General features: G+C 37.5%; 2 protein-coding genes across 5 annotated transcripts in view; one reads left to right on the forward strand and one right to left on the reverse strand.

Annotated features, from left to right (window-relative positions):
* Positions 1-345: 345 nt before the first annotated feature.
* LOC111138737 (FK506 binding protein 3) lies at positions 346-17,459 on the reverse strand. 4 transcript variants are annotated; one of them, XM_022490686.1, is made up of 7 exons: positions 17,286-17,459; positions 14,510-14,578; positions 12,817-12,882; positions 4,258-4,393; positions 3,692-3,759; positions 1,966-2,063; positions 346-703 (listed from the first exon to the last, which is right to left on the reverse strand). In XM_022490686.1, the coding sequence occupies exons 1-7, from the start codon at positions 17,391-17,393 to the stop codon at positions 649-651; spliced, it is 600 nt and encodes a 199-aa protein (XP_022346394.1). In that variant the 5' UTR covers positions 17,394-17,459; the 3' UTR covers positions 346-648. The 4 variants fall into 4 exon arrangements, with proteins under 4 accessions (XP_022346394.1, XP_022346393.1, XP_022346395.1 ...); XM_022490685.1 differs by having other exon boundaries at positions 12,817-12,924; positions 14,477-14,578; positions 17,286-17,436; XM_022490687.1 differs by lacking the exon at positions 17,286-17,459 and adding an exon at positions 16,906-17,174 and having other exon boundaries at positions 12,817-12,924; positions 14,477-14,578.
* A 1,454-nt stretch (positions 17,460-18,913) lies between these two features.
* The window catches only part of LOC111160959 (Fanconi anemia complementation group M), a 29,854-nt gene continuing 23,496 nt past the window's right edge, over positions 18,914-25,271 (forward strand). The window contains exons 1-4 of the mRNA XM_022524367.1: positions 18,914-19,430; positions 20,005-20,177; positions 23,029-23,106; positions 24,577-24,735. Coding sequence (XP_022380075.1) covers positions 18,914-19,430; positions 20,005-20,177; positions 23,029-23,106; positions 24,577-24,735 — 927 coding nt within the window. The remainder of the gene's footprint in view (positions 19,431-20,004; positions 20,178-23,028; positions 23,107-24,576; positions 24,736-25,271) is intronic.

A 25,271-nucleotide genomic window follows, 5' to 3' on the forward strand; every position in this document is an offset into this window, starting at 1 on the left:
GGAGGGGCGTCTGGGTGGCTCAGTTGGGCATCCGACTCTTGGTTTCCACTTAAGTTGTGATCTCAGCATTGGGAGATTGAGCCCTCTGTCAGGCTCCAAGCTCAGTGGGGAGTTGGCTCCAGATTCTCTTCCTCTTCTCTGCTCCTCGCTCTCCCCTCCCCCAGCTCATGCATATGCACTCTTTCTAAAATAAAGTCTTAAAAGCTCTTTAGAAAAAGAGAAAAGATTTTAAGAGGAATGTCCCTGGCAAAGCTGTCTAGATAATTTTACTACAACTCCTTGTTCTGATTAAGCCTTAGCTGTGGTTAAGCTCATCAGAACATTTATATGTTAACACCAAACAAATGCAAGACACTGAATATGTTTTTATTGAGCCTTTTAGTTTACAACATGAGGTAAAGGAAAGTCATTTCTCCTTAACCGGTATTTTACATAGCTGTAGTAAAATATTTCGAACTTTAGGGAATTATAATGGATTACATATATTAAAAGTTGGGGATTGGGTAAACAATATCTGAGCTCTTGAATTTTCCAGTTGACTCTTCCCTTACAATAGTAACCAGCTCTAATTAGTTAGTTACATAAGTTTCTTCAAGGCAATGTTTTATTGTTGCTGATGTCATTATATCTGAAGCATTTCTGGCTATTTCAGTCAATATCCACTAATTCTACTTCAAAAATGAGTTTTGCATTTGGTGGAATTCTGTTGAAGAAGTCAAGGTAAATTTGATAAAAGTTACTTCTTCCTCATTCCCAATAACCTCAGTCTAAAATTAGAATTATATATAATGGATATTGGATATTAACCCCAAAGAGAAGAGCTTTATGACTGATGGAGGTGCTAGTACATATTAGCTTAGTGGTTGCTAAAAATATCTTTGTGAATGGTGATTATAACCTATCAGTACAGACCGACTAGGTAGGTTGAGCTTGGACTTGGATATTCCTTTCTTGGGTGCTTCATCAGTACTCCCAATTTAGCCACCACCTAAGCTACTACCTAAGCTACTCTGTGCTTACCCCCCCCCCAAAAAAAAATTTCTAGCTAGTTGGGTATATAAGTTATATTAAATCAAAGTTCATATAGCTAATGCCTGATATTTGCTATGAATTTTAAGATGCTGAATTCAGAGAAGTGTGAATTTTATTTGATTGGTTTTGAGATGCTTCACATGAGAGGGGGAGCTGTAGTTGGGCCATCTAGTTTTGATAGGTTTAGAAGAGGATTATTATATTCCCAAATAATCTTAACTGATAAAATTGGAGAGGCCTTCCAAATTTTTTAAAACTTACTTTAACTGATCCAACTAGTCCAATGGGAATGGAACTAACAACAAAAAACTACCTTCTAACTTAATTATTGGATTGTTCTGGTTGACATGGTCAGGAGGCATGGCTTTTGAATTTTCACAAACAAGGCCTATCAGAAAAGTATTATCATTAGTAGTAATCACAGACGCTTACACATTGTTGGACCCATGGTCTCAACTTCACAACTGGTAATCCTCAATATGTGTTCCATTTCTAAGCTTTGAGTACCCATTAATTGCCTGAAATTATACTGTAGCATAAAATTACCGTGAGCCATACTTGTATCCTGTAACTTGCTTCAGTTGTTTGTACTCGACATCTTAACTCCTTTAAGTAAACCCTTCATACAGTAACAACTGCCTTTCAAAGATGAAAACTTAAAACCTCATAGTTTACCTCTAAAAATAGAAAACTTGAGTTCAAGAGGAAAAAAAAAGTAAGAATCTATTCTAGCTCAAGTTTGCACACTTTTTCTCAATGAAAAATATTAATTCCTGTCCATATTGAAGGTGCTGATACAGAAGCATCTAGATATCAGGAATACTAGTCTGGACATGATTCCTGTTCTCCAAGTTAACCTAGACAATATCTTTTATACATTCAGGTGGTCTTTCTTCGTGTTTTTTTCTTTATTCACAAAGGAAAAAAGGATACTTGGCATCAGGCTGTCCTTTCTTTCCATAAGCCCATTCTGGTTCAATCTCTAGTCGAGCCTTTTCTCCTTTACTCATAGTTAAGAGTGCTTCATCCCACTAAAGGCAAAACATGAAATAAAAACTAATGACAATTGAAAAAAAATTCATGAAAATCTAGAAGGCTGAATATACCAAAAAGCATTGTTACTGGATTTTACTATATTGTAAGGCAACGTCCTTGGGTGAATCTTTGTCTTTTATTTCCTCAATGAAAAAAAAAAAAAAGATACGTTAAACAATTTTTAGTGCAATATATGCTTCAAATGCTACAGTGTAAACTTTTTAAAATGTTAACTATCTTAAGTTATGGAAACCAGTTTATTAGTAATATAAAAAACTTGATACACGTGATATATCCCAGGGCAAACTTCTGACTTTATATTAGAGGGATAAACTAAAAACAGAATCGTCTTAAGATCACTAGATTGTGGAGTCAGGATGGCACATACAAGATAAACTACATGTTATGGCACTGACCTTCTGTAGAAGGTAAAACTATTCAAAGAAATGATACAGGTTTTTGTGTTGCCATTCCATGAAAACATATATATATATGTAACTTTTAAGTAAACTGTACCCCTAACATGGGGCTTGAACTCACAAGCCCCAGATAAGTCACATGCTTTACCGACTGAGACAACCATATGCCCTGGATCTTAAAGGAAGTTACTAAAAACAGTTAAATCTACAAGATGCAAAGGTAGATATGACAGATCATATACTCTGATAAAACTCAAGGGATAGAGATCTGTTATATGATGGAAATTAATACGGTTCCCTAGAAGAAATACACAAGCAAATTAGTCATGGGAGCAACTGATTAGCTTGGTATACAGTTATTATCAATTTGGTATAATCAGGTAGCAGTTAGGATTATTTTCAACTAAACCTTTAGTTTTAAGATGTTTGAGCTGTTTTTTAGGACTTACCCACAATAAAAAGAATAACATGGAGGGTTCTCAGTGCATTTAACAGGCATTTCAGTTATAATGTTTGATGTTGTGAATAAAGACATTTTAATAATAAATGGGCCCTGGAGTAACAACTTGATTCAGTGAAGCCAGTAATGAGCCCTGCTCTATTACCTCCTTTCGTACACTGCATTGGTCAGTACAACTCAATCCTACCTTCCCCCTTTTCTCAAAGCGTCCTTCTATTATCTCTCCATGTAAGTAAGGGTAGCCAAAAAAAGCATGCTTATATTTGAAAGATTTTCCAGTGTTTGAGTCCCGGTTGTGAGAGGTGAAAAGGCCCAGAACAAACTTTTTGCTTCTATATTAAGTACTTCAGTGAAACAGGTATTTTACCTTTCTCTTTGATGTGAAAGTGGTACAACAACCTATGTAACATTTTATAAGAGTCTTAAAGATAAATTTAGAAAGCCAAACTTTCTGATGAAGAATTTATGATGAAAAGTAAAAGGGGCAGGCATAAAGAAAATAATACTTGAGTCTCATTATATTATGCATTGTAGTTATGCTCATTTAATTGTTCAGCAACCTTGAGGAAGACTGTAGTGTCCGTAACTGAGACCCAGAAAACTTGGGCCAGATCAGTTAGCAATGACAGCACCTGATTTGTCAGACTCCAAAGACTGTTCATCATATCCCCAATCCTAATTATGGCACCATACCACATGCAGCATGTGCCAAAATATCTAATGATTCATTGCCATTTTTACTTACTCCTCTGATAACTTTGCCTATTCCGACCTTAAAACTTAAAGGCTTGGCATTTTTCTTCTTCTTTGAACCTGTAAAACAAAATTTTCTTATAGTGCATGATGAAATTAAATTCCAATGGAAAAACATAATGATTTAAGTCTTTAATTTTAGAACTTAACATATTATGCATTTGAAAAGAAATAAAGATTCAGAAAGCTAATGCACCAAGAAAATTCTGTATGTAAAAATAGTTATGGTCTAAAAGGAGGGAGAGAATAAGGACCTATATTTACACTACTAAAACAGCACTCTGTTCTGCCTTTTACATTAAATATGAAAGCCTCAACTTTGGGATATTAACCAAGTTTCGACTAAGCTTATTTTTTGCTTCCCAATGACCAAGAAGTATTTATTCACCCGGCCAATAAATAGTGAACTGAAGACCTCTGAGTCCAAGTAAATCACAGGTGCAAAAGACTTCTGGAAAAAAGTGACAGCCAAGAGAAAGTGCAGCCAACTGTTCATGTACCACACACATATTTTGCAATGCCGTAAAGCTAGAAAGGTAAGATTACATTTAGACTTACTCGTTTGAATATTAGTATCAAAAACAGTCCCATCCTGTAGTGTTCCTGTATACCAGCAGTGAACAACATCACCCTTTTTGGGAAAGTTGGTTTTATCTCCTTTTTTAAGAACAGATTTTATATATTTTGGTGGACCCTAAAAACAAACAAAACACAGTTAACTCACATCCTTCTTTTAGAAGGATGACAAAGAGAAGGATGACAAAGAGAATTCTTATAGCCAATTATGACCCAAGTCTGGTCACAAAGTTTCACAGATTTGGTAACTATTTACCTCTGAGTTTAAAAAAAAAAAAAAAACTCACTATCTACTTGCAAGTCTGTGGCAATATTAATAAACAGCCTATCTATAATTTCAAGTAACTTCCAGCTACCTTGGAAACCAATGTTCTTTTGACAAAATTCTATTATTCAACAAACCATAAAATAAATCCCATTATTTTCCAAGGTTAGAAATATCATTACTGGGGCACCTGGGTGGCTCAGTGGGTTAAAGCCTCTGCCTTCAGCTCAGGTCATGATCCCAGGGTCCTGGGATCGAGCCCCGCATCGGGCTCTCTGCTCAGCAGTGAGCCTGCTTCCCCCTCTCTCTCTGCCTGCCTCTCTGCCTACTTGTGATCTCTGTCTGTCAAATAAATAAATAAAATCTTAAAAAAAAAAATATCATTACTAATTCCTATAAAGCTGTAAGACATTAAATAAAGCACTGTAACTTTTTTTCAAAAATCTAAGTTTTTTAGCACCAATAATTGACATTACTAAATATTTTTACTATATCCAATTAGAAAGAATACAGTAATATTCCATTTGTTCCTGAACTTTAAAGTAAGTTCATACAATAAACAGAATCACCTATAGAAATTATCATAACAGACATAATTCCTAGAACAAAACAGGATTATCAGAAGCTTTTAAAGAAAGCTAAAGGTGGGGCGCCTAGGTGGTTCATTCATTGAGCATTTGCCTTCAGCTCAGGTCATGATCCCAGGGTCCTGAGACAGCCTTGCATGGGGCTCCCTGCTCATGCTCAGCAGGAAGCCTGCTTCTTCCCCCTCTTCTACTCCCCCTGCTTGTGTTCCCTTTCTTGCTGTGTCTCTTCAAATAAATAAAATCTAAGGCTAATCAGTGGGGAATCATATATGTGAGAAAAGCAGTTTGTTTTTTTTTGGGGGGGGGCAGTACTTTAACAGTGAAGAGTATCCGTTTATTATTGTTAAAAAAAATGTATGATAAACTGAAGTGTAAACAGATAGTAAGTTAAAAGAGAAAGAATAATTTGTGCCAGTCCTTTATTACTGCCCCTTACAATTATTAATGTCAAATAGTGCTCAAATAATTACTTGAGCTATTTTATCTATTTTATGTAAAAACTACCATACTTTATAATGCCAAACAAAGCTCATTATAGACTACGTTGTGTTCTACCTCCCATTATATACTGTTTGGTTCTTATCAGTGTAATTATTATTTCTACTATTCAAATATTCATTATGATGCATTAAAGAAACTAATCTTTAAAAGTCAATGTATCAGTATTAAGCCCATTTTTATTTTATTTTTTAAAATCTCTTAAAAATTATTTCTTAATTTCAGTGTAATTAACATATAGTGTTATATTAGTTTCAGATGTACAAAATAGTGATTCAACAATTCTATACATTACTCAAGCACTCATCAAAGTAAGTGAATTCTTAATCCCCTTCACCTACTTCACCCATCCTCCCAACCCACCTTCCTTCTGGGAAAAAAGCAATTTCTTATTCAAACTTAAGAATATATAGAATTAAAAAAATTTACAGAATTTATACAGAAAACGTGAAAGACTTCAAGCAAAAAACTACTAGAATTGATAAATGAATTCCGTAGTCACAGGATACAAAATCAATGTACAGAAATCTGTTACATTTCTATACACCAATAATGAAGCATCGGAAAGAGATATTAAGAAAATAATCCCATTTACAGTTGCACCCAAAATAATAGGATACCTAGGAATTAACCTAACCAAATAGGTGAAAGACCCTGCTCTGTAAAGTATAAAACACTGATAATAGAAATTGAAAGGACACATAGAAAGGGAAAGACATTCCATGCTCATGGATTGGAAGAACAAATATTTAAAAATGTCTATACTACCCAAAGCAATCTAAATGTTTAATGTAACCTCTATCAAAATACCAACATCATTTTCCACAGAGCTAGAATAAACAACCCTAAAATTTGCATAAAACCACAAAAGACTCCAAATAGCCAAAGAAACCTTGAAAAAGAAAAGCAAACCTGGTGGCATCACAATTCTGGACATCAAGTTGTATTACAAAGCTGTTGTGATCAAAACAGTATGGTACTGGCACAAACACTGACACACTGATCAATGCAACAGAATAGAAAACCCAGAAATGAGCCCACAACTATATGGTCAACTAATCTTCGACAAAGCAGGAAAAAATATCCAATGGAAAAAGACAGTCTCTTCAACAAATGATCTTGGGAAAACTGGCAGCAACATGAAAAAGAGTGAAACTTTTCTCTCATTTTCTTTCACCATACACAAAAATAAATTCAAAATGGACTGAAGATTTAAATGCGAGACTTTACCATAAAAATTCTAGAAGAGGGACACCTGGGTGGCTCAGTTGGTTAGGCAGCTGCCTTCCGCTCGGGTCATGACCCCAGCGTCCTGGGATCGAGTCCCACATCGGGCTCCTTGCTCGGCGGGGAGCCTGCTTCTCCCTCTGCCTCTGCTGCCACTCGGCCTGCCTGTGCTCACTCTCTCTCTCTCTCTCTCTCTGGCAAATAAATAAATAAAATATTAAAAAAAAAAAATAAAAAAAAAAAAATTTCTAGAAGAGAGCATAGCCAGTAAGGTCTCTAACATCGGTTGTGGCAATTTCTTTCTAGGTATGTCTCTTGAGGCAAGGGAAATAAAAGCAAAAATAAACTAATCAGACTACATCAAAATAAAAAGCTTCAGTACAGTGAAGGAAACAACATAAAGGCAACCAATAGAATGGGAGAAGGTATTTGCAAATGACATAGCTGATAAAGGGTTAGTATCCAAAATATATAAAGAATTTATACAACTCAACACCTAAAAAAGAAATAATCCAATTTAAAAATAGAAGATATGAATAGACATTTCTTCAAAGAAGACAATCCAGATGGCCAACAAACATATGAAAAGATGCTCATCGGAATGCCTGGGTGGCTCAGTTGGTTAAGCATCTGGCTTGGCTCAGGTTATGATCCCAGGGTCCTGGGATCCAGTCCTGCATCAGGCTGCTTGTTCAGCAGGGAGTCTGCTTCTTCCTTCCCTCTGGCTGTCATCCCCCTGCTTGTGCTCTCTCTGATAAAATCAGTAACTAAAATCTTTAAAAGAATAAAAGATGCTCATCATCACTTTATCAGGGAAATGCAAATCAAAACTAGAGATAACACCTCACACCTGTCAAAATGGTTAAAATCAATAACACAATAAACAAAAGGTGTTGGTGGGGCTGTGGAGAAAGGGGAACCCTCTCACACTGTTGGCAGGAATGCAAACTGGTGTAGCCACTGTGGATAACTGTATGGAGGTTCCTCAAAAAGTTAAAAATAGCAATTGCACTTCTGAGTACTAACCAAAAGAAGAACACTAGTTCAAAGGGATATATGCTCCCCTATGTTTATAGCAGCATTAGTTATAAAAACCAAGAAAAGGAAGCAGCCCAAGTGTCCACTGATTGATGACGAATGGATAATGAAGATGTAGTATATATACATACAATGGAGTATTATTCAGCCATAAAAAGAATGAAATCTTGTCTCTGCAATGGCATGGATGGAGCCAGAGTATTATGCTAAGTGAAGTAAGTCAGAGAAAGACAAATACCATATAATTTCACTTATGTGGAATTTAATAAAACAAGCAAAGGGGAAAAAAGTGAGAGAGACAGATAAACCAAGAAACAGACTCTTAACTACAGAGACCAAACTGATGTTCCCAGAGGGGAGGTCAGTGGTGGTGGGGGGTGGGTATGGGTTAAATAGGTGATAGGGATTAAGAAGTCCACTTGTGATGAGCACTAGGTGACGTGTGGAAGTGCGGAATTACTATAGTGTACACCTGAGATGAATGTAACACTGTATGTTAACTAATGAATTAAAATAAAACCTTTTAAAAAATTAAAGTATGTATACAGAATTTACACTATAAAACATTTAATAATGGGAAAAGAAAATAAAAGACATTAAACATCTAGTATTTTCCAGCTATGTAACACATACCATCCCACTTTCTCTTAATCCTCTGAAGAAGGTATCACCTACTTGCATTTTTGCAGATGAAGAGACTGAGGTTCAGGGAATTTGCAACAGAGCTGATGAGTAGTAGAGAATGAATATGGACGTGGGCTTGTCTGAATCCAAAGCCCCTGTTCTTCCACTATGCCTGAATACCTCAAATAATAGTACTGATGATAGGGGCGCCTGGGTGGCTCAGTGGGTTAAGGCTCTGCCTTCGGCTCAGGTCATGATCTCAGGGTGCTAGGATTGAGCCCGCATGGGGCTCTCTGCTCAGCGGGGAGCCTGCTACCCCTCTCTCTCTGCCTGCCTCTCTGCCTGTGATCTCTGTCTGTCAAATAAATAAATAAAATCTTAAAAAAAACAAACAGTACTGATGATAGTTAACCTCTAGTGATATCAGTTAAAATAACAACTACTGAGTACCCTCTATGTGCTGGGCACTATCCAAATGCTTTACATAAATTAACTCTTAATTGTTACTACCTTATGCGTTAGGTACATTATTCCTATTTTACAAAAAAGGAAATATAGAAATAGAGTGGTTAAGCAACTTGCTTATGCACCTACAGCTCCTAAGTGGCTGAGCAGGACTGGAAACCAGGCGCTAGCATGTAAAGTCCCATGCTCTTAACCACTTTACCCAAGCATATATGGAATGCCAAGTATTACACAAATCATTTTGTTTTTCTTACGTCAATTCACAGCGACCTGACAATCTTTTTTCCATCTTTTTTACCAGAAAGTAATGCCTGGATAGAGTCTATAGTCCTATTTAATTTAGAGTCTAAGAATTAGCACTTTTAACTAAAGCTAGGCTGACTCCCTAAATCAAGTCACATCTACAGCACGAGTACATGTATTATTATAAAAGCAACCATTAACTTCCTTGCTGACACTCCCATTCCAAGGTTGTTTTAATGAAAAATGTTACTATAAATGGTGAGGTGTCTACTAGTAGCAGTATAAACTGGTGCCATCTCTTTGGAATGCAATTTAAAAAGATCACAAGTGTAATAATAATTCTATTTATACAAATATATGCTCAAGAAGTAATCTGAAGCTTAGGGAAAAAAATCTTTGTGCACTTATTCAATGCACCATTATCCACAGTGGCAAAATAACCACATGTTTATGTAATCTAATACTCAATTTTTTATAATGTGGAAAAATTCTTATAAAGTGAAAAATCAATAGTAATTTCTAACTATAGTAATATCTCAACTATTTAAATCAATATGCACTTAGAAAATATTCAAAGACAACATTCTGAAATGTTAAACATGTTCATTTCTAGGTGTTGGAATATTTATTCTCTATACTTTTCTATTACTTTCTCTCTCTTTTTTTTTAAGATTTTATTTATTTATTTGACAGAGAAAGATCACAAGTAGGCAGAGAAGTAGGCAGAGAGGTAGGCAGAGAGAGGAGGAAGCAGGCTCTCTGCTGAGCAGGGAGCCCGATGCGGGGCTTGATCCCAGGACCCTGTGATCATGACCTGAGCTGAAGGCAGAGGCTTAACTCATTGAGCCACCCAGGTGCCCCACTTTTCTATTTGAAAAACAGCATATGTTATTTTTATATCAGAAAAATATTTTAAAAATATGGTTGACTTACAAAATCTGGTAAAACAAAATGAGAATGATTACATAATTTTTTTATGAAAAAATACTAGACTATCTTAAGACTTTTTTAAGAAATCACACTTAACTATTTGAATGGATAAGATACAATTACTGAACAGTAACCATATTTTAAATCTTAATGTCATGTCATTGTTTTCCCATTTGTTGTCCCAAGATGTTTGGGCACGTTGTGTTATCTACATTAAATCTAGGTCGTAGAATAATGCAAAAAAAAAAAAAAATTAAACTGGTGATTACAGCTCAGTCTTAATGGTGAAGGTGCCAGTCTGCCTAGGGATAGCCTCCATTTCAGTGTTTCACAAAGTATCTTTTAGAGATCACTTATTCCTTAGCATTGTTAACATTGTTAGAAAAGAAAAGGGGTTTACCATAATTAAGTTTGGGAATCACTACATTGAAGAAAGTTAAATATGCCTTTATTCTGCATGACTTCTCAGAGCTGTCATCAGCTAACCTGCACTGTGAATCTTCAAGGAGACAGAAGGTATAGGTTTTGATGATGCCAGAAAACAAACTGGACTTTCTGGGACCTATATAACACACATTCACAGTAGTAGTTATTTGATCTGATTTTGGGTTTCACTGCAAGAACCTGCTTAGTTCATGGTGAGAAGTCAGATCATTTCCAAAGCTACACCTGAATTGTGTGCTTGAATGGACCTGGCTTTTAGTAATTTCCTGGTTTTACAGCAATTTCTTACTTCAGAGTGATGAAAAGAACTGCATTCTTGAGACTGGATCTGAACTAGGTACTTGTAGACAGGAAACAAGAAAGTTAAAGGAACTTTGAGAGTAATCATTACAATTTAACTGGATCACATCATAGCCTCTAAAAATCCGAGTATGTTAACATAATTATCCCTATTATTATTCAATAAATATTTGAACATGTTCCATGTGTTAGAAACTGGAGATACATTCGGATGGTGGTAGACTTGGTCCTGACCCTCATTCTAACAGAGAATACAGTCATGTGTGTAACTGCATGGGTTATGAGACCTAAAGAGGAAGCACAAGTCTAAGATGGGAATGACACAGTGACCTAACCCACCGCAGGCTATAAGCTGGGAGAGGTTTCTTTGAGGTAGGTGATTAGGGGAAGGCTTATAAAGAGAACGGCATTTTTATAGTAGGGTAGAGCATGAAAACAGTATAGTCTGCAGGGGAGAAGTGAAGGAGGCAACGGTGTAAGATGAGGCTGGAAATACATGTAGCATACATTATGAAACTTTTTTTTTAATCTTCAGGTCACTGAACAGCCAATTAAGAGTTTTAAAGAGAAGTTACAGAATCAGATTTGTATTTTATTTTATTTTTAAAAATATTTATTTATTTAAAGAAAGAGAAAGCATGTGGGGAAAGTAGGGGAAGAGTGAGAGTCTTAAGTAGACTCTGCACTGAGTGTGGAGCCCAGTATGGGGCTCAATCTCACAATCCTGAGAGCGTAACCTGAGCTGACACCAAGAGCTGGATGCTTAGCTAACTGTGCCACCCAGGAGCCCGTGAGAAAAGAGGTCTTTAAAAAAAGGAATGTAATTTAGGATCCTCTTAAGATCTCTCTAGATTGTCTCCAGCCCTTATACCCTATTTGTAGCTCTCTTTTTCTTAACCTCTTCATGATATACAATCTGTTGCCTAATACCTCCTTTACTGTAATTTTCTGGAGGGTAAACTATTTTACCAACTGTTTTTGCAATCCTTTTCAGTAATTATTATACCTTTTTTTATCTTAATAGCTGCTCAATATTTGTCCAATACATATAACATTTATCAAATAATATTAGATGTGATAAACCTCAAAATTGCTTTATTGTGTTTACATATCCACAAACATTAATTTGTGCTTTTCAACCAACAAGAAAATACCATGTGAATTAACTAGCTTCAGTCATATAAACTTCTATAATTCTATACTTGAACTTGCACTCTGTCTACAAATATCCAAATGCCATACCTTCATCATTAGGTGGCACCTCTTTTTAAGACCTAAAAAATACTATTATTACTAGATTATTATCACTGATACTAAGACTGCTAGAATGAGTAAGCTTAGTTACCAAGTACTATCAGAAGTGGCAAGATTAAAGTCAATTCAGCTCTATTGCGTCTGTTCTAACTGCTGTCCTTGGCTCTACTGAGGCTGTCCATCTGCAGAAATGGTTTTATCTAGTTCTTCAAACCCTTGTACCAAAATGTAAAACATATGTTGCAAAAGATGAGGCAGATGACTCCACACCCTGTAGCCAAGCCTGGACTATTTCTATGGCCAAGGATACCATGTACATTAGAAAAAGCTAAAAATAATCACAGTAAAGTATCTTTTACTCAGTCCAACTTGGCTATAAATCAGGACCTTTAATGGCTTTGGAACTTTAGAAGTTCTGGTCAGACATAGAGGAACTATAAAATACAAAGCTAGAGGTATTTTATAGGAAAGGCTTAATAACTGTAAAGCTTTGGTTCTTACACGTTTTATTCTGGTTCAGTATACCTAAGGGAGATAACACACTCCAAATCAGTGTTTGGCTCACTGAAAGTAGCCATACTCCTCCACCCCGTATGAGAAAGCAGGGCTGTAAACAAATACTTTTCTCAAATTCACAAGAGAAATAAAATAATATTATATACAAACCTCATCCACAGTCTCTTCAGACTTGGTTTCTTTGGGTTTATCTTCATTAAGCTTCACATTTTTCACCTGCTCAGACACTTTACTTATACTTTCCGTACCCTTGAAACGCTGTAAGGAAAATGTTCTACTGTTTACCATATTCAGAACAGGCTAAAAGCTAGAAGGGACATCTAGATTTTCAACTTTTCAATTTAATGAACATGTACATCATGAATATAGGCCATATAACTCAAATACAAATAAATGGAAACTACCTAAGAACAAAGGAAAAATCTTATGTTAAACATTTTAATTAACAAATTAGAAACCTCAAAGCATCTCATAATATAAATGCTGAAAAGGAGATTTTCAGAAAGGACAATTCAGGGGCGATTGGGTGACTCAGTCAGTTGGGCCTCCGACTCTTGGTTTCAGCTTGGGTCATGATCTTGGGGTCATGGGATCAAGCCCTGTGTTGGACTCCGTGCTCATGGGGAGTCTGCTTGGGATTCTCTCCTTCTTCCTCTGCCCCATCCCTCCCCTGTACTCTGTCTTGCTCTAAAATGAATAAATAAATCTTTAAAAGGGAAAAAAAAAAAAAAAAAGATGTAGAAAGGCCAACTCAGACTCAGATATGAATACAATTCACACAGTTCCTGGGGTTTCTGGGTGGCTCAGTTGGTTGGGCCCCTCTGCCTTTGGCTCAGGTCATGATCCCAGGGACCTGGGATCAAGCCCCTTGGTGGGGTCCCTGCTCAGCAGGGAGTCAGGTTCTCCGTCTCCCTCTGCCCGTCCTCCCTGCCTTGTGTTCTAATAAATAAATAAATCTTAAAAAAAAATTCACACAATTCCTTAATAAAGACTCCTTGCAGGGTGCCTGGGTGGCTCAGTGGGTTAAGCCTCTGCCTTTGGTTCAGGTCAGGGTCCTGGGATCGAGCCCTGCATTGGGCTCTCTGCTCGGTGGGGAGCCTGCATCCCCCTCTCTCTCTGCCTGCCTCTCCGCCTACTTGTGATCTCTGTCAAATAAATAAATAAAATCTTAAAAAAAAAAAAAAAAAGACTCCTTGCTGTGGAAGATGGTCATTTCATAGTGAAAAGGTATTAGAGAATTTCTTAAAATTTGTTTTTCTAAAGGGTCAGCCTAAATCTAACTAAGATTTTAAATTCATTAATGAAATGGAACTTTGGATTTTTGACTTTTCAGTACCCTTATTTATTGTCTTAATTTAAGCTACGGGGAATTATTATTATTATTGAAAGATTTATTTATTTATTTTGAGAGAGAGAGTAGAGCATGGGGATATGCAAGCGTGGGGAAGGGCAGAGGAAAAGACTCTCAAGCAGACTATCCGATGAACAGGGAGCCCAGTGCAGGGCTTAATCTCAGGACCTTGAGATAGTGATCTGAGTCAAAATCAAGAGTCAGATGCTCAAATGACTGAGCCATCTAGGCAGCCTGGGAATTATTTTTAAAAATTTGGTTCCTTTCAAAATATCACAATATCCTGCCATCCTGCAGATTAACGTTGCTAGATTTGGCAGCTAGTCCATTTGTGATTACAGTTAAGAAAAATGCCAGGTGGAAAAACTTAAACATATTCTGCAAATAAATTTAAAACTTCTTTTTTGCAAATGAAATATCTAAAATAATATTCTGGTAATGAAATGAAACAATACTCACCTTACTTTCAAAAAGATGGTTGTAGGCTGTAACCAAATGGTCCTTGTTAGCTGTCTTGGCCACATTTTTAATGTTTCCTAATAACTTATGTTCTGCAAGAAACTATAAAGAAAAAAAACTGGTTAGTCAAAATAATCTCCCTCATGTAATAAGGGTCTAAAATTCAGAAAAATGACCTTTTATGTTAGTAATTATATCTTCAATAAAACTACTTATGATGGAAAAAATGAAATAAATATATTTTATACCCTTCATAACAAAAAAAGATTTAAGGAAGATTAAAAAATACAGTGTATTAATAAAAATTATTGACAAGACTGGGAACTGTAATATTATGTAGCGGTCACACTGTTGCATACTAACGCTTTTCCCATTACAGAACTTGCAGAACATTTACACAGCAAGCACATTTTGGTAACTGGATGATGCTGCTACTGGCAGGATGTTACTTGGCTATGGTCCTAGGAATCTCCAACCATGTTGGGCATACCTATCTAGACAAAGCTGTAACTCATTCTTGACTGGGAAGCACTGTTACACAACGCTGGATATATGGTGGTTGAGTGTGTAGGTTGAGGAGTCAGACCATCTGTATTAAAATCCTAGCTATCTGATCTTAAGACAAAGGACTAAGCTTTCCTAAAGACTCAGTTTCGATATCATAATGGAGATTAATAACAACATCTTGTTCTAAGGATAAATGCAATAGTTCATTTAATACATATAAACATACAGTCTGTTGCCTGGTGAGAACTCAATAAATACTAGCTATCAGGACTAATAACAATGTACTTAATAAACCAAAGTAACAGAATTCCACTTCTCTAAAGTTGGCAAACTTAAACTACGTTGGAAAACGGACATAAAAATACTAACTTCATCTCAAAATCAAGCAATGTGGGGATTTTAATAATGTCTTTGTTTTCCTTATTTTATTCTGCTTCCTTTTCTGCCTTTTGGTCCTTGATTCCTCATTTTTGTTATTTTCTCGAAATTGTCCTCTGGCATATTCTGTCCTTTGATAAAGGAACTTTTCTAACACTATCAGTGCTGTATTCTTTTCTCCTCTGCTTTTCCTCTCCCCCAATTAGAGAAATGTTCTAAATGATAAAGACTGATGGGGAAAGGTTATTTTGATTAAATGGAAGTATCAGTTGCTTTTAGCACTCAAGTCATTTCTTTTGCAAGATTCCAAAAATATCCAAAATACAAACATCTCCTTAATATCTTATGATCAATAAAATAGTGACTGTCAAATATAGGCTTAAGTATGTGAATGAATACTGGAGGATATGCACTTAAGAGATTAATCTATCAAAAAATATTTTGATAACTCAAGTCTCTTGAAATTGTCCCCAATAGGCCAGTCTTACATTTGATTGTACAGTGTTCTCTAAGAATCTGATGACGTACAGGACTGAGGCATTAAATGTTAACAAATGATAATGCCTAGTTTATTCTATTGTTCCCGTTGGAAATATGAATTAAGAGAAAATAACTCCATTAAAATGGTATAAAATGGAATACCTAAGGCATGGTCTTTCTTTTATCCTGTATCACCAAACACTCTTGCTATAGATGTTGTGTTAAGTATTTGCTGATGTCAGGATACTTATTCTAGATGTATGGAACTGGTTGCTAGATAATAACTTTATTTCCTTCCTTCAAGACACCTCAAAATCGGTGGCCTTGATGTCTCAGTTGGTTAAGGGACTGCCATCAGCTGGGGTCATGATCCCAGGGTCGTAGGATGAGAGGCCCACATCCCACTCCCTGCTCTGCAGGGGAGCTTCCATCTCCCTCTCCATCTGCCACTTACCCTGCTTGTGCTCTCTCTCAAATAAATACAATCTTAAAAAAAAAAAAAGACACCTCAAAATGAAAATAAACACCATTACAGAAGAACCCAGAATTTTTCTAATGCAAGTTTAGAACTTAAATGAAAAACTGTAGAGAAACCATACAGACTGCTGTTTCTATTTCCCATAAATGGGGAATGCAGAGTGCACAAACTGTACAGTGGTTCGGCAATTTAAGAGAGGTATGAATGATCTTAATTTCCGAAGGGAAAAAAGTCTAACAACAACAACAACAAAAAACCCCACCAAACCAAAGAAACCCCCCAAAACACTTGTGATCAGAGTTGGGTGGTTAAGATGGAGACTAGACTGAAAAATGCAGGGCGTACAAGGATAAAGAATGCCAAATACATCTTAGTTTCTAACAGTGGGAGATACTGTACACTAAATGCGCATCTAACTACCCTCAGTATAAAGGTGAAAAGGTCATGTAAAGAGTCGATATTTTAAAAAAGTTAAACCGCAATCTACGGATTTTTGAAAAATTACACGCATTAGTGTTCAGTATTTAGTAACTGATGAGAAAAAGCAAAACACACATACCGTTCTCAAAAGTCTTCACATCCTTACCATTTCTCTAATGGCCTACTCTCCACCGCAGGGGTCTCACCCAGGTTCCTAGAGCTCGGGCACCCGTCCCCACCCCCAGTATCTCCTGAGCTCTTTTTCATGGCTTCCACCCTCACTCAAGGACCCCAATGAGGTTTTAATTATGCGATTTCTTCCTGCCTGCCCCAAGAAATAAAACCGATACCCCCGCCCAAATGGGGCAGCCCAGAAGGGCGGGAGCTTGCCTCCCTCGAGCACGCGAGGCCTCTCCGGCCTTCCAGGCCACCGGCCGCGGAAGGACGAGGGCGGGGGCACGGAGGAATACGGAATGTACGGGCATCTCCGGGGGGGTGAGGCGTCCCTCAGCCGCACCAGCCCGGCCGCCCCGCCGCCTCTGGTACCGAATCTGAACCGTGGTCCTGTAGAAACTTGATAATGTCCTTCTTGGGTAGCTGCTCGCTGCGCAGCTGCTCCACGGTCCAGGCCCGCTGTGGCACGGCCGCCGCCATCTTCCCCCGCTGCCTCTGCTTTACTGAGCCAGCCCGCCTAGGTTCGGCATCGCCCCGCCCCCGGGGCGTGGCGTGACCCCCGCTTGGAGCTCGAGGGGGCGGGGTCACGGTGCGACGTGGCGGGATTGGTGCGCGTCCTTGAGTGACGTCAAGGCTGTACGTAGAAGGCCTCGGTTGAGTCCGGGCGTGTTCCAGGTGTTGCGGTCATTGCGACGGACTGTGCGGTCTACCTGGAGGTGTTGTCCGCCCTTAATTGGAACCCCGTGAAGCAACGGGTGTTGGTAGTGGTATTTACCAACCATTACCTACACTTGTGTATTCCCGACGGGCTGCTATGCCTTTAAGAGCCTATATATAACCTGCTTAAAAAAAAACCATTCAGACTTGTAATCACATTTTATCTAGTTTTAGCCTAAAAATTCACACCTGATAGGTTCAGTCCTTGCCCGTCAGAACAACCCATACCCCAAATCTCCCTTTTGAAACTCACCCAAGTGAAACTAAAATACAACTGTTCCCTACCCCGCACAAGAAATAAAAACACACGAGAAAGTTTGTTTAAAAGCAAGTTCAAGACACTTGACCAAATAAAGCGACGTAAAGAAGCTACTCGCAGGATGCCGCTTGCGGATGATGACAGTGATACTACTAATGCTCAAAACAACCTGACGGTCTGTGTATTTCGTGTGTACACGAGGAAGCAAATTTACAGAGGCTATTCCCAAGCTGCCAAGGTTTAGGGTGGAGAAGCCGGGAATTGTATCCAAGCCTGAGGTAGAAAGCTTTCGCTAGAATAGACTAATACCACACCGACGCGTACTGCTCTATATCATTTATGAAGATGTAATGGTGGAGCCAGGAAAGCCTTACATTTTTTGTTTTCGGATTTCCCCACGAATACGGGACCAAACCGTTCACTTCCCTCTTAACAATAAAAATAGTAAAATAATGGGCTGCCTTTCCAAATACTGTGAAAAAGAGACCGGGCATTTTTGTTTTTTCGGCTTGGAAAAAGAAATAAGATATTTAATTCAAACTAACCCTTTTGCTTTTCACATCTTTAAAAATACAGCCAACAAGGAATAAGAAATATTCGCTCGATAACGTTAAATTCACACAAAAAAATTGGGTATCCGTTGTCCCTAGGATCTCAAAGTTACTTTTTTTTTTTTTAAATCATTTTAAGCAAGATCACTTTAGCAATGAGGCCGGGACACAGTCGTTGGGAACGGAACTTATATTTAGAGTCTGTGAAGAGACTGAACCGCGGACCAAATTCAGACTAACGCCGGAACACTGAGCATCCGTCTCCGGGAGGCCGCGAGGTTTTCCGGGAAGCTAGCCAATCATATTTCCGACGCAAACTCAGTGGCGGCATTTTCAACTAGATGAACAGGCTGCAGTCCCGCCCTCACGTTCCTCTGTTTTGTGCGAAGGTAACCGATGGGGATCCGAATGGTGGCGGTTGAGCTGTTGGAACTGCTAGCGTCTGAGAGAAGCCTTTGGTGGTCGTCATCCTAATGAGCGGACGGCAAAGAACACTTTTTCAGACGTGGGGCTCAAGCATTTCTCGGTCCGCCGGAGCTCCGGGTTGCAGCTCTGGACCTGAGCGGCCTCAGAGCCCTGGCATCTCTAGGGCACATTTTCCTCCCGCTGCAGAGGCTACCGAGGCTCAGCGGGAGTCAGACGATGATGTATTGCTGGTTGCAGTGTATGAGGCGGAGCGGCAGCTGAGTTTAGAGAATGGCGGTTTCTGCACCTCAGCGGGCTCCCTGTGGATTTACCCTACTAATTGCCCAGTGCGGGACTACCAGCTGCACATTGCTCGGACCTCTCTGTTCTGCAACACGCTGGTGTGTCTGCCTACCGGGTTGGGAAAGACCTTTATTGCCGCCGTGGTCATGTACAATTTCTACCGGTGGTTCCCTTCCGGTAAGGTGGTATTCATGGCCCCCACGAAACCTTTGGTCACACAGCAGATCGAGGCTTGCTACCGAGTGATGGGTATTCCGCAGTCCCATATGGCCGAAATGACAGGTATCTTAGAAAATGGGTTAATTTGAAACTAACCGGGGGTGGTATACTCGGGAAAGCACGCATTCTGGTGGAAATTGAGCTAAAGGAATTCCTAACCCAGGAGGAATAGTCAGATCACAGTATCCGTAGTTTCCATTCTCTCTCTTAAAGCATTATCTATTTGTAGCAAGTTTGGCCCTCACAAAAAGGGTTGCTCTCCTCAATTTTCAGAGACTCTCCGTGATTTGTCGGAGTACTTTGAAGCGATTTGTATGTATACCCCATCAGAAGTGAACAGGAGGTTTTCTGACTTTCTTCCCCAGAAAGATTTCCCAGTTGAAGAATTTGCTTTTCTTCAGTTATTATGCCATGTTGTAGGAATTCTCTAAAGACAGTCTAGTTGTGTCTCAGCGTTAACACTGGGATCACAACAGAGCTTTAAAATTTAACATTTCAATGATTTGTTAAATTGTTCTTGTCTGAAGGCAGATTACCAAAACAGGACTGCATTCTGAAATTAGGCCAGATTATTTATAGATATTTTAAAGGTAACAGTCCTGGTATTTAGAATGTAGGATGTCACTTTTGTTTACAGGATCTACTCAAGCTTTCACCAGGAAGGAAATATGGCACAGTAAGAGAGTCCTTTTTCTTACACCTCAAGTCATGGTAAATGATCTTTCTAGAGGAGCTTGTCCTGCTGCTGAAATAAAGTGTCTAGTTATCGATGAAGCTCATAAAGCTCTTGGAAACTATGCATATTGCCAGGTAATATTTCGTTTAAAAGTATTTTGTACTGTGAACATACTGTTAAAGAGTATTTTGGTGAATACTTATTAATGATGGTAGTTATTGTGTTATCATTATGAAAAAAAACTCACATTATTTCAGTGAAGAAAATCATTCATTCAAACCAGTGTCTCTACTGCCTGGGTTTTTGTTTTTGTTGTTGTTGTTTTTTTAATCCCTAGCAAGACATTAGTGTCAGGTGTAGATGATGAAAGCCTAGTCATGGTTGAGGCAGTAATCTAAAATAGGGTATGGGTGGAGTTTTGGAACAAAGTTAATTGTTCAAAAATTGGTAGTAGATATGCAGTGTCTTTCTCTGGCAGCTAGGTAAAATCATACTTAACTGTCAAGAGTTGTTACCAAGATTGAATGAAATAATGTGTGCGATATACCTAACAGTGCCTTCTAGTTATGTACTACATAAATATGAATTATAAAGGTGAAGAGGTGGGATTGGCTGGAGAAGAACTTAAGGTCTAGGTCATGAAGGCACTTGCCTATTATGGCTAGCAGTTTGAATGCTCTTTGTAGGACATAGGGGATATGGGTGGTGGAGACTCATTTAAATGTTTACCTGGGGTGATACTTAAGATTTAAAAGAGATTAGAAGAGAGAGGGCTAAAAGCTGGGTGTACAGTGTGGGAGAGGAGAAATTTAGGATGACTCCTTCCCAGGTTTCTGACTTGGAAGACTGTGAGGATGTTGGTGCTCCTCGTCACAAACGGAGACTTATGGATGCACAGAAGATTTGGGGTATTGTGGAAAGATAATGAAGGTAGCTTTAGATTGCTGAGTTTGAAGTGTCTTTGAGGCATCTAGCTATAGATACCTAGTGGGCAGTGAATCTCAATGGAGAGTTCTGAGCTGGAGATACAGATTTGGAAATCATCAACATAGAGATGGTAGGTAGGTAAAACTATGAGCTGGTGATAACAGGGAAAGAGTAAGAATAGAAGGGAAAGTTGATTTTATTTAGTGCCAGAGAGGTGAATTTTACTGCCAGTTTGTGAATCTGTAGTTTCCCTGATTAAGGAACTTAAGTTTAAGTTAAGTTTATTGTATTATATCTCTGTGTTATCTTGCGGAGAATTGTTATCTTTCTTAAAATTGATTTTTTTTTTGTTGTTAGTTCACAGCCTTTTTTTTTTTTAATTTAACTTATAATGTATTGTTTGCCTCAATGGTACAGGTCTGTGAATCATTAGGCTTACACATTTCACAGCGCTCAACATAGCACATACCCTCCCCAATGTCCATAATCCAGCCAGCCACCCTATCCCTCTCCTCCTCCCCCCAGCAACCCTCAGTTTGTTTCCTGAGATTAAGAGTCTCTTGATTTTAGGCAGGAAATGGATGTATATACTTTTCATATCTTTCCAAGTTAAATTAATACCCAGTGTGTTAAGGTTTCTGCTTGAGTGTGGCATTTAAAAATTTTTATTTTAACTCTGCGAATTTATTTTGTAGATTTAGCTTATATGTAGCAACTTTAACTCATTTATTTTATTTTCAAAACATTTTTAGCATTGAGTTTTTTTGTTTGTTTGTTTTTAAAGCAGGCTCCACATTGGTTGTGGAGTCCAGTGTGGGCCTTGAACTCACCACCTTGAGATCAAGACCTGAGCTGAGTTCAAGAGTCAGACACTCAACTGACTGAGCCATTGAGGCAGCTTACTTTTTTTTTTTTTAATTATAAGGCTTATGCTTTTATGAAGTACAGTAGAGGCATGCATTGATTTCACTAATTTTCCAGGCAGCCTTGAGTGTTTATGTACCTTGAATATTATAGATGTAGATTCCAATAGGCACACCAATCCCATGAAGAATGTAGCTTCCTGGGTTACAAACACAGCACCGTTTCCTCTTCTACAAAATGCATGAGAATCCCACTTGGATAAAAGTAACGTATTAGGGTTTGTCTTGCAGCAGTTTTTACTTAGAACAATTAGACTGTAAGTAAAATGTTCTGTCTTAATATGTGTTCTATATCATTTTAAAAAGAAATTCCATAAATAATATTTTTTGAGATTGGTCAAGATTCAGTGTGAGTCTCGCTGAATTCATCCTTTACGTGGGCTTAAATAGGAACAGTTTTTAGGGCGCCTGGGTGGCTCAGTGGGTTAAGCTGCTGCCTTCGGCTCAGGTCATGATCTCAGGGTCCTGGGATCGAGTCCTGCATCGGGTTCTCTGCTCAGCAGAGATCCTGCTTCCCTCTCTCTCTCTCCGCCTGCCTCTCCATCTACTTGTGATCTCTCTCTGTCAAATAAATAAATAAAATCTTAAAAAAAAAAAAAAAGAATAGTTTTTAGGTAATCTGTTTTTACTATTTCCTATATTTAATGCAGAACTATAGGATTTTGAGAGCTATTACTGTAATTCAGTTTACTTAAGGGTCCTTTTCCCTTGTATTGGGGCCTCATGTGAAGATCATATAGGAATTTGGTGGAATATCTGATATTAATCATATAGATGTGGGTGTTGAATTCATATTGCAACATCTAGAATGATGCTTTGTTGTCACTGAGAAAATGTGTTAGAATTTAAAAGGAAAGTTGGATTTTTAAAGTCTTTTCCTTAATTTTTTTTTCCATTTTAGATCTAATTTCATACTGGTATTTTTTCTTATTTTTATATTTTATTATATTATATTATACATGATTATGTATTATATTTATATATATAAAATATATATTATAGTTCCATCCCTTAGACCATTAATACTCTGAATAAGAAATAATGATAATGGAACATATATAATAGCTTGTTTAACAGAAACACTGTTATCTTGTATTGGATAGATAAAATTAAATAACTTTTTCTCTTTTTTAAGGTTGTAAGAGAACTAGTCAAATATACAAATCACTTTAGAATCTTGGCTCTTAGTGCCACACCAGGTAGTGATATAAAGGTAAGTAAAATGTCTTTCCATTTCTTAACATTTAAGAAAAATAATAACTTTTGTATGGGCCCAGATCAGTTTGTCATTCTAGTATTTAGTTTGACATCAGGACTATAACATTTCTTATACATGCCTCTGTTTTCTTCTTTGGTTGGAGAAGATTTTCTACATTAATAGTTTTTATTTTTTTAATTAAGAAAAAAAATTTTTTTCACCAGTAGTTTTTAGATGTCAGTATGCATAAGTAGTTTGTTAAAAGCACTAAATTTTGAAATAGTGTGTTTTTTATTTTATTCATTTATTTTTAAAGATTTTATTTATTAGAAAGTGTGAGAGCACAAAGCAGGGGAGGGACAGAGGGAGGAAAAGCAGGCTTCCTGCTGAGCGAGGAGTCCAATGTAGGGCTAGATTCCAGAACCCTGAGATCAAGACCTGAACTGAAAGCAGACGCTTAACCAACTGAGCCACCTAAGTGCCCCAATAAGTGTTTTATAAATTATTTAAGTTTTCAGTTTTTTGGGTTTTTTTTTTTTAAGTTTTCAGTCTCTTATCTCTCCTTTGCTCATCTTCCTCTGGTGTTAACATATAACCGTAGTAAAATTATCAAAACTAGGAAGTTAACATTGGCACAGTACTAGTAAATACTCTATAGACCTGAGTTGAATTTTGTCAGTTTTCCGACCACTGTCCTTTTCAGTTCTAAGGTCTGGTCCAGGATCTCACTTGCATTTAGTTGTCATGTTTCAGTCCTTCGTATCTGTGATAGTTTCTCAGTCTTCTCTTGTTTTCCATGACATTGACACTTTTAAGAGCAAATGCCAGTTATTTGTAGAATATTCCTCAGTTAGGGTTTGTCTGATGTTTTCTTATGATTGGAGTGAGGTTATGCATTTTTGGCAAGAATACTCCAGAAGTGATGCTGTAGCTTTCTCGGTGCATGGTTCAGAGACTACATGATGTTGATTTGTTTTACCACTGTTGCTGTTAATCTCGACTTGGTTAAGGTGATGTTTTCCCAGTTTCCGCATTTTAAAAGATTTCTCTGTTCTTCCCACAAAGGAAAAAAAAAAAAAAAACACTGGAAAAAAAGTGTTTGCCAGGGAACCAGGAAATCTGGGTTGTGATTCTGGGGATTTAGTTCGCCACCCCAAAACTTCTGTTTTGTCTGAATCTTCATTAAATGTTGGTGGAAGGAGTATATCACTGCCATTGAAAAGTCCAAAATATGTTTGAAGAACTTGTTGGACGTTTACCAATATTCTTATTTCTTGGATTCTTGGCTGGAAGGGCTGCATGAAAGAAAGATGTTTTAAAGCCTTATCTTCCTCTTGTACTACTTCTAATGTAACTTATATTAAAAACAAAAAGAAGTTTAATGATATGAATTTCAAATTTTACCACTATTTTATTTTTGTTGGTAACCTAAGCTAAAAAAATTTAACGTGCAATGTAGTTATAATCATACTTGATTTTGTGTAGGCTGTTCAACAGGTTATTACTAACCTACGAATTGGGCAGATAGAACTTCGTTCTGAGGATTCTCCAGATATTTTGCCATATTCTCATGAAAGGCGAGTTGAAAAGCTAGTTGTTCCCCTTGGTGAAGAACTTGCAGCCATCCAAAAGGCATATATCCAGGTAAGCCATTTTTATTACTATTCAGGGTTTTCACAAATGATGTCTTTATTTTATTTTGTAGAACTTGGCTGTGAGAATATATAGTTATATCATTTTATATAATTAGCATGTTGAAAAATTACTTGAAATCAAAATTTTTGGAGTTAGTACCACATTTTAATTGTTAGTTACTATTAGTTAAAGAGGAAATACAAAATGATGAACCATTTCTAGAGCCAACTGCAGCCTTTTTAAAAAAAGTACACCTATTAATTGCAGTATAAAACACACATATAAATTGAGGAGTGTACAAAATCTAAGTGTGAATAGCTCAGTGCATTTTCACATAGAAAACACACTTATAACACAAGTCCAGATTTAACCAGAAGTTTCTTTGTAAGAAAATATATTTTCAGTATTTTTCCTCCTGTATCTCTTATACAGCATTGATTCTCAACTGAGGGCAGTTTTGTCCACCTGGTGACATTTGGCAATGTCTTTTTGGGGGGGGGGCAATGTCTTGACACATTTTTGGGTATCATAACTGGAGGGGGTGG

Source organism: Enhydra lutris, unplaced genomic scaffold (assembly GCF_002288905.1).
Source record: "Enhydra lutris kenyoni isolate GAN:26980312 unplaced genomic scaffold, ASM228890v2 scaffoldscaffold4, whole genome shotgun sequence".
NCBI classification, from domain to species: domain Eukaryota; kingdom Metazoa; phylum Chordata; class Mammalia; order Carnivora; family Mustelidae; genus Enhydra; species Enhydra lutris.